General features: G+C 35.0%; 1 protein-coding gene across 5 annotated transcripts in view; it reads right to left on the bottom strand.

Moving 5' to 3' along the window:
• Nucleotides 1-14,234, bottom strand: part of PARD3B (par-3 family cell polarity regulator beta) — a 1,084,399-nt gene that overhangs the window by 510,318 nt on the left and 559,847 nt on the right. For all 5 annotated transcript variants that reach the window (XM_063695123.1, XM_019022741.4, XM_019022742.3 and 2 more), the window contains one exon: nucleotides 5,030-5,118. In XM_063695123.1, coding sequence (XP_063551193.1) covers nucleotides 5,030-5,118 — 89 coding nt within the window. The remainder of the gene's footprint in view (nucleotides 1-5,029; nucleotides 5,119-14,234) is intronic.

The following is a 14,234-nucleotide window of genomic DNA, read 5'->3' as shown; positions in this document are numbered from 1 at the left end:
CCTGCTATTAGTATGATTGTTAGAACTGTCTAAGGAAACAAGCTTATAGGCTAAAAGAGAATAATCCATTTTTTTCTATTGATTTCCTCAGTAAGACTTTCTTAAAAAAGCCTTAAATACTGCAGGATTGAGGAACACGTTTTATTTGCAATCAGACTGCTGACATGCAGAGAGAAGACAAAGGACTGCAGCACATGGCTGAGTGTTAGCTGATTTTCTGGAAGGGTGGATTCATAGATCTGTGGCATGCAATGGTATGAGAGGCGGACTACAGAGGGAAACCTCCGGGAAGAATCTGTGGATAACCTTGAACTCTACTTGATGGTGAAATGTCTTGAGGATGCAAATGTACTGAGTAAAAATCTATCAAAGACTTTGTTGTTGGTGATGAGATCCACTTACTTCACTTGAATTCAACAAATATTAATTGAGTTGTTTCATTGGGGAAGTTTCACAAGGAAAAAACAAAGACCAATGCTTGAGGAGTTTATAATCTAAGGGGAAGGTTGTGACAGGTAATAAAAAAGAATAGAAAGCGATGGGTCACAGTAGTAGATTCTCGGTGAATGCAAGGTATTACTTGGGAGGCGGTGTACTAACCTTCTTCTGGACATTATATCATGTACTGATATTAAATCTATAAAGTAAACATTTATATCACATCCATTTTAGAAGTAAACTTATGCTTAGAGAGTTTAATAACTTGTCCGACATCATACCATTTCTATAGAGTCAAGACTCAAATAAGGATTTATTGCACCCCAGAGCAGAGTTCTTAACTGCCTAACCAAGGTGCAGTTTCAAAGTGGAGGCACCTTGTGATGTGTTTCAGAGGAGGAGGGTACAGGATTAGGAAGGGAAGCTGGGATTAGGAATTTATTCCTGAAGAAGGACAAATGGGTCTTCCATCAGAAAAGATAGGTGAGGGGATGGAGTGGGCATGCACAGGAGAGAAAGTCAACTGTATGGAGATATTGAACGAGGATAGTCTGTGAGCATAACAATTGGTTGTAATATTAGAGAGAGGGAGGGAGGGAGGAAGGTGGGAGAGAGAATAAGGAGGAGAAAGAAGAAGGGAGAAAAGGAAAACAAAGATGCTGTGTATAGGAGACAGATTAAACCATTAGCTTGAGATCAAAGCTCAGAGTGGTGTGTTAAATTTCTGGCTAGCAAATTTATACTTAATTTGCAGAAAATGAAGTCACTACAGGTTCTAGAATTAGGGAGAAGTGTGATAAACGCTATGGTTTAGAAATATTTATGCAGTGATATGTGACACCAATTGGAAAAGGGAACCACAAGGGAGAGACCGGTACTTGAGGCAGGAATTACTAAATTATTGCAATAATCTAGCTGAAACTAATAGAGTAACAGAGGCTTGAGTAATGATTACAGGAATAAAGCATCAAAACATGGGGAAATGTCCCACATATTTTGAGATGGCCTCTGCAAACAGTTTGACCAATGAATAGATATCCTGGACACAGGAGAGGATAGGCTAAAATGCGCTGGCAGTTTTAAGAATGAAACAAAAGGCAAGTCTGGAAGAAGGCTTATTTGTGGAAGCAGGAGTAGAGAGATAAGGCAGAGTCAGAAATGAGATAGGAATTAGGGATGAGGTGAAGGTCTTTTGTACATATTGCTTGCTATTTAAAGAGACATTCAAAGTGTAATTTTCTTAAAAAACCACCAAACCTCTTGCTTCATTGTCTTTCTAAGATCAAAATAAGTTGAGTGGTGCTTCATAAGAGATGCATATTGTAAAACTATTTGGAGAATGTCTTTTAAATGTTATTTTTCTTTAAATAAAGATTTTTGCGTTAATAGCGGGTGAACAGTTAACAGTTTTGCTTATGATTTATGGAGCAATGTGTTTTATCCATTCAGTCATTCACTCAGCAAATATGTCCCTATTATATTCCAAGACCTGTATTAGGTGTCAGAAATCCTTTGGAGGATTCACAGTCTTGCTTGAGTGAATGAGAAATAGTTACAATAAACTACAATCTGTGTAAAAATGACAATGATAATGGCAATAGCAATTAATGTTTCTTCAGCCTTTCATTTAGCATTGTGCTAAGTCAGTTGTCTGTACTATATCTCATTTAATCTTCACAATAATCTATGTGACCATGATACCAATTTTCCTGTGAAGATACATATTAAAGAAGTAATGTAATTAGTCCAAGATTGCACAGGTAGTAAGTAGCAGAGTTAGTACTCAAACCCAAGACTTATCTAAATCCAAAAGGTCTGGAACTAAGGAATGGCTTGATAAATTCTGTGGTTTAAAAAATTTTATCCAACAGTAATATGTGGGATCAATTAGAATAAGGAGAAACTGATATTTGACAGAGAAGTTAGTAGGTTATTATAATGGTGTAGCTGAGGGATAACAAAGGCTTGAGCAATGATTATAGAAATTAAACAGTTTCAAGACATTTTGAGATAGACTACAAATAATTTACTTAGCTTCTACGTGGATGCGTGCCCAAAGTCCTAGGCGTGGGCCAAGCCCTGTGGGATATGAGATTCTCCCTGCCCCAGGAGCACATGGACCATGTAATTCAGCCAGAATTGGCTTCCTAATTTCACTTCAACTGTTTTTCATCTCATACTGGCTAGAATCAATGTCCTCTCTTACAACTGTAACCTCCAAGGTTTCCCCCATGCATTCAACGGCATTAAGATTGTTATCCTTTTCCCACTCCAGGGTCTTAAAGTGCTGGGAATTGCACTCACTCTACTTTTTGAATTTGATATAAAACTGATTTTAGCTGCACTTTTATATGAGAAGTTTCCTAGCCTTGGTCAGGTAGCATGAAATAAAACACCAAGGCATCAGGGAATGTACACGCAACAGGAATGTTTGAAATAGTGGCTTTGTAGACAAGAGTGGTGGGTGTCAATTAAGTCTCTAGCTGTCACTTAATTGCTATGAATTGTAGTTCTTTAACCTATTAAAGGTGATAAGAAAACTCATGTGAAAAGCCCGTTTTGATAATCAAATACACACACACACACACACAAACACACACACACACACACACACACACACACATACATTTCTTAACTAAAGAATATATATATTTTCGGCCGGGCGTGGTAGCTCATGCCTGTAATCCCAGCACTTTGGGAGGCTGAGGCAGGTGGATCACCTGAGGTTAGGAGTTCGAGACCAGCCTGACCAACATGGAGAAACCCTGTCTCTGCTATAAATACAAAATTAGCTGGGTCTGGGGTGGCACATGCCTGTAATCCCAGCTACTTGGGAGGCTGAGGCAGGAGAATCACTTGAACCTGGGGGGCAGAGGTTGCGGTGAGCCGAGATCACGCCATTGCACTCCAGCCTGGGTAACAAGAGCAAAACTCCATCTCAAAATAAAAATAAAATAAATAAATAAATAAAAGAATATATATATTTTTAAGTTCCTATACGCCATTTCTCTCAATTCCCTGTAGCTGAAGAAAGCTTGGCTAATTTGTTCATACAGCCATAAACCAAACTAATGTTGACTCTATGATGCTATTCACATAGCATTTGGACAAGATATTAACAAACTTTTCAAAGAGCTAACACTGAAATAAGTGAAATTAAAGCCAAATAGAATAAGAGCATTACAATCATTATGTCTACCTCCAGAAACAATCTTATTAGTTTCTGGAGGTAGACATAATTAGATAATCTTATTAAGTTTCTGAAAAGATGGTGCTTGAAGATTTTCTATTAGTCCCTACCCCATATCCCCCTGCCTTTTTTTTTTTCTTCAGAGAGAGAGAGGGTCTCCCTATGTTGCAAGATGGACTCGAACTCCTGCACTCAAGTGATCCTCTGTATCAGCCTCTCAAGTAGCTGGGATGATAGGCAGGCACCACCTAGCCTAGTTTCCATCAAATTTTTAATACCGTATAGCTCATCAGTCAAAGAAACAATCTAAATAAAGAGTAACTATGCTCACGTGGCTATAAATAAGTTTGAGGAGAATCCATACAGTAAAGCACATGACAAAGGATGATGACCTATGTTTTTAAAAAGCTAATTTCATGTTAATTGTTTGGACTAAATGAAAGGAATATGTCAACTGCATGAATAATTATAAACTTCAGTAGCTTTACCTAATGCTGAAGTAACCATCTATTAAATATGAAATTATTTTCCTTATGCCAAATTTGAAGTGCGTTAAACAAAATGATGATTAGGACAATAATAGAGATGATGTGATATTAACGATAGTAGTAGAAACAGCAGGAAACACTCACAGGATTTATCCTAACCATAACACTGTGCAAAATGGTCTACATGTATTAACTCATTTAATACCCATACTAACCCTCTGAATAAGATTTTAATACTATTTCCATTCTACAGACCAGAAACTAAGAGAAAGAGAAATGAGTAACTTGTCTAAGCTCACAGGACTAGTAAAGAGGCATAGCTGCGATATGAACCCAGGCACTACCTAGAGCTGAACTGGGAATCAATGCAAAGCAAAGAAAGTACTGGGAAACATGGCAGCCACTGACAGCAAATGAGTTGCCTTCATTAAGAACATGAAAAACCCTGGTTGATAGACAGGGTTCATTTTATTTCATCAAGTAAACTATCACAAGGGTGTTAAAGCACAATACAAAGTAGCACTCAAAGAGCTAAATTTAGGGTACCCCGCTGGTCTAGTGGCTAGGATTTGGTGCTTTCAAAGAGCTAAAGTCAAAGTAAAACCACCACAATGACCTCTGAAATGTTCATTTGAAATTGCTGTTTGAGGAGGGAAAAAAGTATTTCAGAAATCCTGGGTACAGAAGAGTATTGGATGGATTAAGGATCATTTGTATATATGTTTGTCAGTAAGTTCTCATATGAAGAAAACACTAGAAAAGAAGAATTAAGTAACTGTTAGACTTGGGACATGCTTCACTCCATGATTCTACTTATCCTGATCTTTCTTGTAAAGTAAGAACAATTATAAACTATTAAAAAACACATCAAATTGAAATAAATCAGATATTCTTATCTGCATAAAGAGAATACCTCAATGTGTCCTTAGTTTTTGGCGAAGTTAGTAGTTCTGTCTGTACACCATTCAAAACTTCTCTGTCTTCCAAGTTCTGCGTGGAATCCTATAGTGAAACAAAGTCATAAGCATGTGATGCTGTGCATATTGAATTGAAAATCTGAATAAAATATCCCAATATGGGAGAGTAAACCGCTTTATGCTGGATATATACAGTATGCTCTAATTTCTTTGAAAACTGGAAGCAGGTGTTAATCTTTTCGGTGCTTTCAATGTTCTTTTCTCTCCTGTTTGGTTTCTGAAATGCTCAAATGGGTCATCTACACAACGCAATATGTTAAGAGCTTTGGAATACATTTAGCTTCTTGCTACTCAGCCATAGGCTTTTGGGATTGAGTGTTTTAAACCAGAAAGGAAAAGAATACCAAAGGGGGGGGCTCTGGTGACAGATGGTGATATATTAGCCTTAAGGTACGTACTTGCTTGCCCCTCACAACATTAAAATATAAAGAAAAGCAAAATCCATGAAAAAACATTGCCTGGCAAAGTCACCTCTGTCAAAGTCAGGCAGAAACACTGCAGGAAGAAGAAATCCAGAACTCTTACTTTGTCATGAAATTTGACTCTGAGGATAATCTTCAGAGAGAGATTCAAATTGCCTATTTAATTTCTAAAATTGTAAACAGGCTCCCACTACAGAAAGGTTAGAGAGTCAGAGAGGCCCTGTACTCCAGGACAGTGGCAAAGTTGTATTGGATGTTACCCAGAGAAGCAGAGGAGAGGATGGATTCTAGAAAGCACGCCTGATGCTGCTGCTTCCTTACAAAAGACATTAGGGCTCAGAGCTGTTCCCTAACAGGGAATCCTGTGGATACCCGTCTCTTCATAAGTGGAGTCACAATAAACTATTGTTACACGTGGACTCTGGTTTCATCAAAGCAACAAACCAGATATAGAAAGACCCATTATCAAAAACCCACACTTATAAACAGCATTTATGCATCTGAATGCATTATTCCAACAGAGTAAGAAAGACAACATACGAGCTTAAGAGGCCGGACATAAGTAAATTAGGTTATCTTTTTTTAATTTTTATTTTTGAGACAGATAAATAAATATATCTATAAATATTTTATTTATATAATTTATATAAATATTTATTTTACATAAATAAAAAATATTTATTTTACATAAATAAAAAATATATTTTACATAAATAAAAACATTTATTTTACATAAATAAAAACATATTTATTTTACATAAATAAAAATTTATTTTACATAAATATAAAATATATTTTACATAAATATAAAATATATTTATTTTACATAAATATAAAATAAATTTATTTACATAAATATAAAATAAATTTATTTTACATAAATATAAAATATATTTATTTTACATAAATATAAAATATATTTATTTTACATAAATATAAAATATAAATATAAAAATAAAAAAATGTATTTTTATTTTTTTTTTTTTGAGCTCTGTCACCCAGGCTGGAGTGCAGTGGCATGATCTCGGCTCACTGCAACCTCCGCCTCCCTGATTCATGCCATTCTCCTGGCTGAGCCTCCCGAGTGGCTGGGATTACAGGTGCCCACCACCACACCCGGCTAATTTTGCTTTTGTATTTTTAGTAGAGATGGGGCTTCACCGTGTTAGCCAGGATGGTCTCAATCTCCTGACCTCATGATCTGGTCGTCTTGGCCTCCCAAGTGCTGGGATTACAGGCGTGAGCCACCGCGCCCAGCCAGGTTATTATTTTAAAGAAAGTAAGACATAACTGCAACAGAAGCACTTTGTTGTAGTGAAATGAGTTAAAAAAAAGTCTCTCACTTTTAGATTGAGTAGCAACATTTCATGCAGGGGATGGTAGTTTTGTGAAACACTTGGTCTACGCTAGACTTTTAAAAAATTAATTTTCTCCTTTTCATGTAGATAAGAAAGAATTTCCATAAGGCTAAAGAACACTTCATGGTTTAAGGTACCAAATTTTAAAAGACGATTGTTTTTGAAAGCTCTCAAACATTCATATTATTATGAAGGGCTTGATATACGCTTACAGATAAGTGGAGACAGGGTTGGGCGGGTTACAAAAATACTTAGGTGGATAATTTAACATAATATTGGAACCTGTGATTATCATGTATGTCAGGATATTTGATGACCTCATTTTTGCCAAAATCATTAACTTTCTTATCTGTTTCTCTTACACAGGAATGAATTTGTGTCTGCTTCTCTATATATCAAGCACATAACACCAAGAGCTCATTGTATTAATTTTCTAATGTTGTATAATAAATTATCCCACAACTTAATAAATTAAAAAAATAAACATTTATTATCTCTCACAGTTTCTGTGAGCCAGAGATTTAGAAGTAGCTTAGCTAGGCGGTTCTAGGGTTGGATCGCTTGTAAGTTTGCAGCCCCATGTCTGTGGGGCTGCAGCTACAGTCATCTAAAGGATTGCCTTAAGATCATTTTTATTTCTTACAACAGCTTTATCGATATGTAATTTACATAAGAGTCACCATTTTAAAGAGTATAATTAAGTGGTTTTCAGTATATTCAGAGTTTTGTAACCATCATCAACTAATGTCAGAACATTTTTATCACCCCAAAAAGAAACCTCAAACCCCATTAGCAGTCATTCCTCATCCTCCCCTTCCCCAACAGGCCCTGTCAATCATTAATCTAATTTCTGTCTCAAAGGAGTTGCCTATTGTAGACATTTCATATAAACAGAATCATAAGACTTGTGGCTTCTTTCAGTTAGAATAATGTTTTCAAAAGCTCATCCATGTTGTAGCATATATCAGTATTTTACTCCATTTTATGGCCCAACAATATTCCACGTTATGGATATACCACACTAAGTTTATCCATTCATCAGCTGGTGAGCATTTGGGTTGTTTCCACTCTTGCCTATTATGAATAATGTTGCCATGAACATTTGGGTACAAGTTCTTGTGTGAACATATGCTTTCTGTTCTCTGGCGTACGCTGTGGAGTAGAATTGTTGGTCATATGGTAACTATATGTTTAACATTTTGAGGAACTGCTGCACTATTTCCCACAATTCTGAATAATTTGCCATTCTTACCAGCAATACATGAGGGTTTTAATATCTCCATAGACTTGCCACAACTTATTTTCATTTTTAATTTTAATTTATTTTATTCATCCTAATGGGTATAAAATCTCCATAGACTTGCCACAGCTTATTTTCATTTTTAATTTTAATTTATTGTATTCATCCTAATGGGTATAAAGTGATACGTCATTGTAATTTTGATTTACATTTCTGTAATGACTAATGATGTTGAGCTTCTTTCCCTGTGATTATTGGCCCTTTGTGTATCTTCTTTGGAGAAATGTCTATTTGTCTTTTTATTATTGACCTGTAAAGAGTTCTTTAAATATTCCATATACAAATTTCTTATCCAATATATGATTTACAAATATGTTTTCCTGTTCTTTGGGTTGTCTTCACTTTCTTCATGTGTCCTTTAAAGCACAAAAGTTTTTTATGTTAACGAAGTCCAATGTATTTATTTTTTCTTTTGTAGCTTGTGTTTTTGGTTTTGTATCTAAGAAACATTGTCTAATATAAGGTCACAAAGATGTACACCTTTGTTTTATTCTAAGAATCTTATACAGTGTTAGCTCTTACATTTAGGCCTATTATCATTTTGAGTTCATTTCTGCACACTGTGTGAGGAAGGAGTTCAAATTCATTCTTTGCATGTGGATATCTAGTTGTGCTAGTATCATTCATTGAAAAGATTGTTTTTTTATTCATTGAATTGTCTCGACACCCTTAAAGAAAATGAATTTTCCAAAAATGTAAGGGTATATTTCCGGATCCTCAATTGTATTTTATTCATTGATCTATACCTGTCTATTCTTATGTCAGTACGACACAGTCAATTATTGTAGCTTTGTACTAAATTTTGAAATCAGGATGTGTGATTCTTCCAAATTCGTTCTTATTTTTCAAGATTGCTTTGGCTATGCTGGGTCTCTTGCATTTCCATATTAATTTTGGAATCAGTTTGTTAATATCTGCAAAAAAAACAGTTGGATTTTTGCTAGGGATTGCATTGAATATATAGATCAATTTGGAGAGTATCACAATCTAACCATCATAAAGTCTCTCAATCCATGAACAGTTAACAGTGACAGTTAATTAAAATAAATATTCTTTTTAGTTTTATAATTCTGTATGGGATGTATCCTCAGAGTGTCAAAGAAAAAAACTGATATTTGCTATAAAGTTTTATATCATTATTGTTGCCTCTGCACCATACTCTAAATGGAACTTTCTTGTTGATCCCTAACAAGGTAGAAAAATAACATACTTTCTGGCTCAAATCAACATTATGCAAGATTAAAAAATGAATTTTTCATCTAGTTCCAGTAAGATAGCAAGTAAAGATTCTATTCATATCAACAAGATACTTAATTCTCTGAGTATATGGAAATATCACTTACAATTTGAAAGCAATATTGGGCCAAATACAATGTCATAATCTGCTCAAGGGTAATTCTGAACTGACTACACATTTGGAGAAATCATGTCAATGATTACAGACTTTAAAAAGAATATACATTCACAGACTTATATCTCCTATTATTATTAAGATAATATCAAAAACACTTTCCCTTGCCGAAGCTATCAAAAAGGGGTAGTAACTATAGTTTATCATCTCAACTAATGAGCAGTGTTTATCACTTGCCAAGATCATTTCCATATATTGCACTAACAAAATTCTTTGATATTCTCTGAAGATGGGGCAGGCAGACAGATGCTTAGGGCATCCTATAAGGACATAAAGCCAATTTCAAATTGACTTCAGCAACACTGTAGCTGTGCGGTGCTTTGATACTTACCAACAAGGCAGTTTACCTCTTAACAGGGTACATAAAATCATTTTTTCCAAAAATTACAAAATAGCTGACAAATGATAAGTTAAGAATACTTAAGCTTTTCCTTCACTAAATTACACGGTAAAATGAAGAGTCATGAAATTGCACGTCTAAAAATGAAAATATATTTTTCCTCATTGCTTATTTAAATGACTTTGAGAAAAATCTGTAAGATGACTTTTAAATTTGGAAGGAAAGGTAGAAAAATAACCCTGATTATGAAGAATCAGAGGTATAAACAATTGATGCCAAACAGCTACCATATTTCTTCAGCTTTAGGTTTGAACAATATTAATTATGTGATTTCAAATCCTCAAACTTGCCTCTAGAAAACATAATGGTTTTGGACGCTCTATAATTAATTTTATTAATATAATTCTTACGATTTCTATTTTTAATGTTAACATAGAAGGATATAATCAGCTGTATGAAATACAAGGTATAGAGCTATTTCAAAATTTTATCTTCTCTTTTGCTCAAATGACAAGGCTTTGCTGTCTAAAATAAAGTTCAGCAGGAGATTGTGTCCTGCCAACTGGTCAGACACCTTTAAGAAGTTTGCCCTTTACCACTTTCATCAGAGCAGGGAACAGGCAGATCATATGTGGCTCTCACAACAGACAAGTTTAATTACTACAATTTTTTTAAAAGCGAACGTTTTTAGCAACACTTTCAGGATCACGGGAGCATTTCTGACAGCCAAAATGAGTTGGATTTAAACATCACCGCACTATTTTTAGCTTTAAAATCAACACTTCTATAATTATTCCCAAACTAATTAGCAACAGCTGGAAAGTAAAGGTGTTTACATTTGGTTAGCACTAGCGCTAACAACTGCAAGTGCTTACAGGCTGGATGAAAGGGGCCAGGCACCAAGAGGGGCAACAGTCTCTCCAGGGGTGATTACGGTATCAGTACCAGGCTATCATTTCATATTTCACAGTTAGTACCAGTCACTGATTTCATACAAGAACGTGTATTCATTATGAAGCATCACTAGGTTATACATGTCCAAAGAAACCTAACGCTATTGATACTTTTTTTGGAAGAGAATGCTCATCGCATTCCCAAGTTCTCATTGAATTTCCCTGGTCTAGTGTAGCTACAAAATGAAATTAAAAGTAGTTTTATTGCTCAGTTTTTCATCTCTCAGATGAGAACTGAAATAGCGGTCCTGTCTATCAATAAGTATCTCCCTCTGATTTACAGGTGATCATATATGGCCATGATTTTTCCCCCTCAATGAATTTTAGCTACATTGGAAACCACTTGCCCATAAAATTTAACTGCAGCTGAATTATGTTTTAAAAACTCAGGTGCATTTAAAAACAAGATTTGCATTCTGAAAAGTCAACTGCAAGTTTCTTTTGAAAATGCACATGAATGTTAGAATAAGAGTAATAGAAACATTATACAGAGAGGATCTGAACATCAGGTTATGTGCCTGGTGCTCATACATAATCATAATGTAAATTTTAAAATTAAAATTCTGGGCATAATTCCAGAATATTTGTTTTTACTTTTCAGAACAAAAATATCTGTGCTAAAGTAAAACAAACTGTATTTGATAAGCACACATGAAATTAACATGCAATTTGATTGTTAAACACTGTTATTTTCAAACTTCATATATATTTTTTATGCCTTTGGAAATGCCTTGCCATTGGAAATCTCTCAGTTGACTTCAAAGATACCATCCCTAAATGTTTCCGTCTTAGCAATTAATATGCCTATAATTTACTACACACACACACACACACACACACACACACACGCCACTAGATTTTACACCTACATAGCCAGAAAGTGGCATGACAATTAGAGATATAAAAGTGCTAAATTAAAAGCTGCTTAGGAAGAACTGTGTTTTATTCATTTCTATGTCTAACAGTGGTTCTCAAACTTTAACGTGGATCAGAATAATTACCTGGAGTTTTGTGACAACCTAGATTGCTGGGCCCCGCACTCAATGCTTGAAGTTCTGCTGCAGTAGGTCTAGGGTGAGTCCAGAGCGTCTACAAGTTTCTGATGCTGCTTGTCCAGGAGCCACACTTCAAAAACCACTGCCTTAAAGTAGCTAGTACAGATCTGAGACTCAGGAAAAATCCTAAAATTATTAACTAAGCTGGGAAGGATGGTGTTGATGAGTGAAGCCAGTTCACCCATTTTATAGCTAAGGAAACTCAGACGCAGAAAGCTGAAATGACTGGTCTCCTTTTACATGTTGTGTTAGTGACAAAGCCAGAATCTAGGATTCTTGATACTCAGTTCAGTGTTCTTTCTGTGCACCACAATAAATACTTGCTGACTTAAGGAATGTTGACCTTATTACTTATGTTATGGATTCTTTTTTTAATGACAGCAACAAAAAACCTATAATAATGTCTTCATTATACTTTACCTTTCTTTCAAAGATCTCAAACTATTTCACATATAACTAGATGTATATCCACAACAATCTAGCGGATTTCTTGGCACTCCTATTCCAATTTCATACCTGAACATATGCAAGACAAAAAGATGAATATCTTGTCGAAGAAGAAACTGAAGGTCAAAGAAAGAACCAAAATTTCTTGGGACCCCCGTTTCCTAAGACTTAGTTTTGAAAGCAAGCACATTAACTGTATTTACCTTGTAATGTCTCTTAGTTGTTGATTTCAGGCAAACAGGGTAAGGAAAAGATACCATATTATGAAACAAACAGAGAAATTATTTATATGAAAGACTATCAAGTTTTTCATTATTCTAGAGATTATGCTCTAATAATTGCATCTTTAAAATTAAAAAAAACCTTTTTTGGAATACGATTAGATCATAAATATTCTACTAACTAGTCCCTTGCTAATCCTGGGAGCAGGTAAAATCATTAACATTAAATGACTGGCTCAAATCCTTGGCTTATGGAGAGCATGCACACAGGGTGCTCATGCACATTCACAAACACACACTAAGCCATGTGGATAAATTACCTGAATGCATATGGGATAAAACTGGACTCAGTGTAAACAGTTCTGAACTTTGTAAAATGCACTAAAAGTCTACAACTTTCAATGGACTGTTTTCACAGAGATTATGCAGTTGTGGATTATGTGCTACAGAGGCTAAATCCCATTGATAATCAATATAATCAGGGTTGGCCACACCTTCTCTTCATCTGGTGTGTCTGCAAGAGATGCTGAATGATTTTCATAGGTTTAATAAAAATAAATTTAAAATGAGTGAAGATCAAGATACAGTAACTGAATTCTGGTCTAACACAAAAGAGACACAGATTCTAATATAAGTTCATCATTGCTTTGTCTGGTGACCAGACACATCACCTCCTGGCCCTCACTTCTATTTTCTTTATATTGGGGATAAGAAGATTTTTAAGGTCCATTCCAAGCATAAAATGTCATAATGCACCAAATACTAAGGCAGGCAAACTCCAACTGAATAAACATACATATAAAAATTCCCCAACAGATCAATTAAGAGGTATTCATTTGACCAAATGTTTTCTTGGAGAGCTTCCCTTGAGAAGCACTCTCAGAATAGATAACACTTTTATACTTTCTTAACATATTAATTTCTATACAACTTTTGAGGAATAAATCTATGGCATGAAGCATACCTGAAATAAAACCAAAACCTTCTCTCTATACCCCTATTTCTTTTTTATTTTCCTATGATCTTTTCTTGGATATTTTCTTTTCTTCTCATTGCTAATAATCAGCACAGTTAGAGTTCATTGTTAAGATTTCTCAGTATTCTTTAGATTTTAAAAGACCAGTGAAATTTTTATAATAAAGTTCTTTAAAATTATACCCTTTACCTGCTGGAGTTTTTTTGTTTGTGTTTGGTTTTATTGCTTATTTTTGGTAGAAATGTGTAAAAGTTGACTTAAGCTGATACCAGGTGTCAAAAGACAGCTGTGAGCTTTTAAAAAAGGCAGAGGTGATGGTGGGTAGAGAGGGAATTCTGTTTCGTTTGTGAGATTTGAGTGGACCAAACACATTCATCCATCTCATCAAGGTATCAGAAATGAAAATAACTACTGATGTCAAGATCAACATTTCATCTGCTCTGCTAATCTTTCAACATAAGGCTAACACCAGTGGGTGCACTTCTCCCTACACAAATATGTTCAAGTAAAGGCTGCTTTAAAATCTTCAGAGCCATAGAAGTTTAGAAGTTCAACAAGGTAATTCTGCAACCCCTCCTTTATTGTTCACTGTTTCTTTCTCATATTCAAATAACACATTTCAAAAGTGCTGAAAAGAGTGGAAAACAATTTTTTCAAA

The sequence above is a fragment of the Gorilla gorilla genome, chromosome 11 (assembly GCF_029281585.2).
Source record: "Gorilla gorilla gorilla isolate KB3781 chromosome 11, NHGRI_mGorGor1-v2.1_pri, whole genome shotgun sequence".
Lineage (NCBI taxonomy): Eukaryota > Metazoa > Chordata > Mammalia > Primates > Hominidae > Gorilla > Gorilla gorilla.
This window is presented reverse-complemented; position numbering and strand designations above follow the sequence as displayed.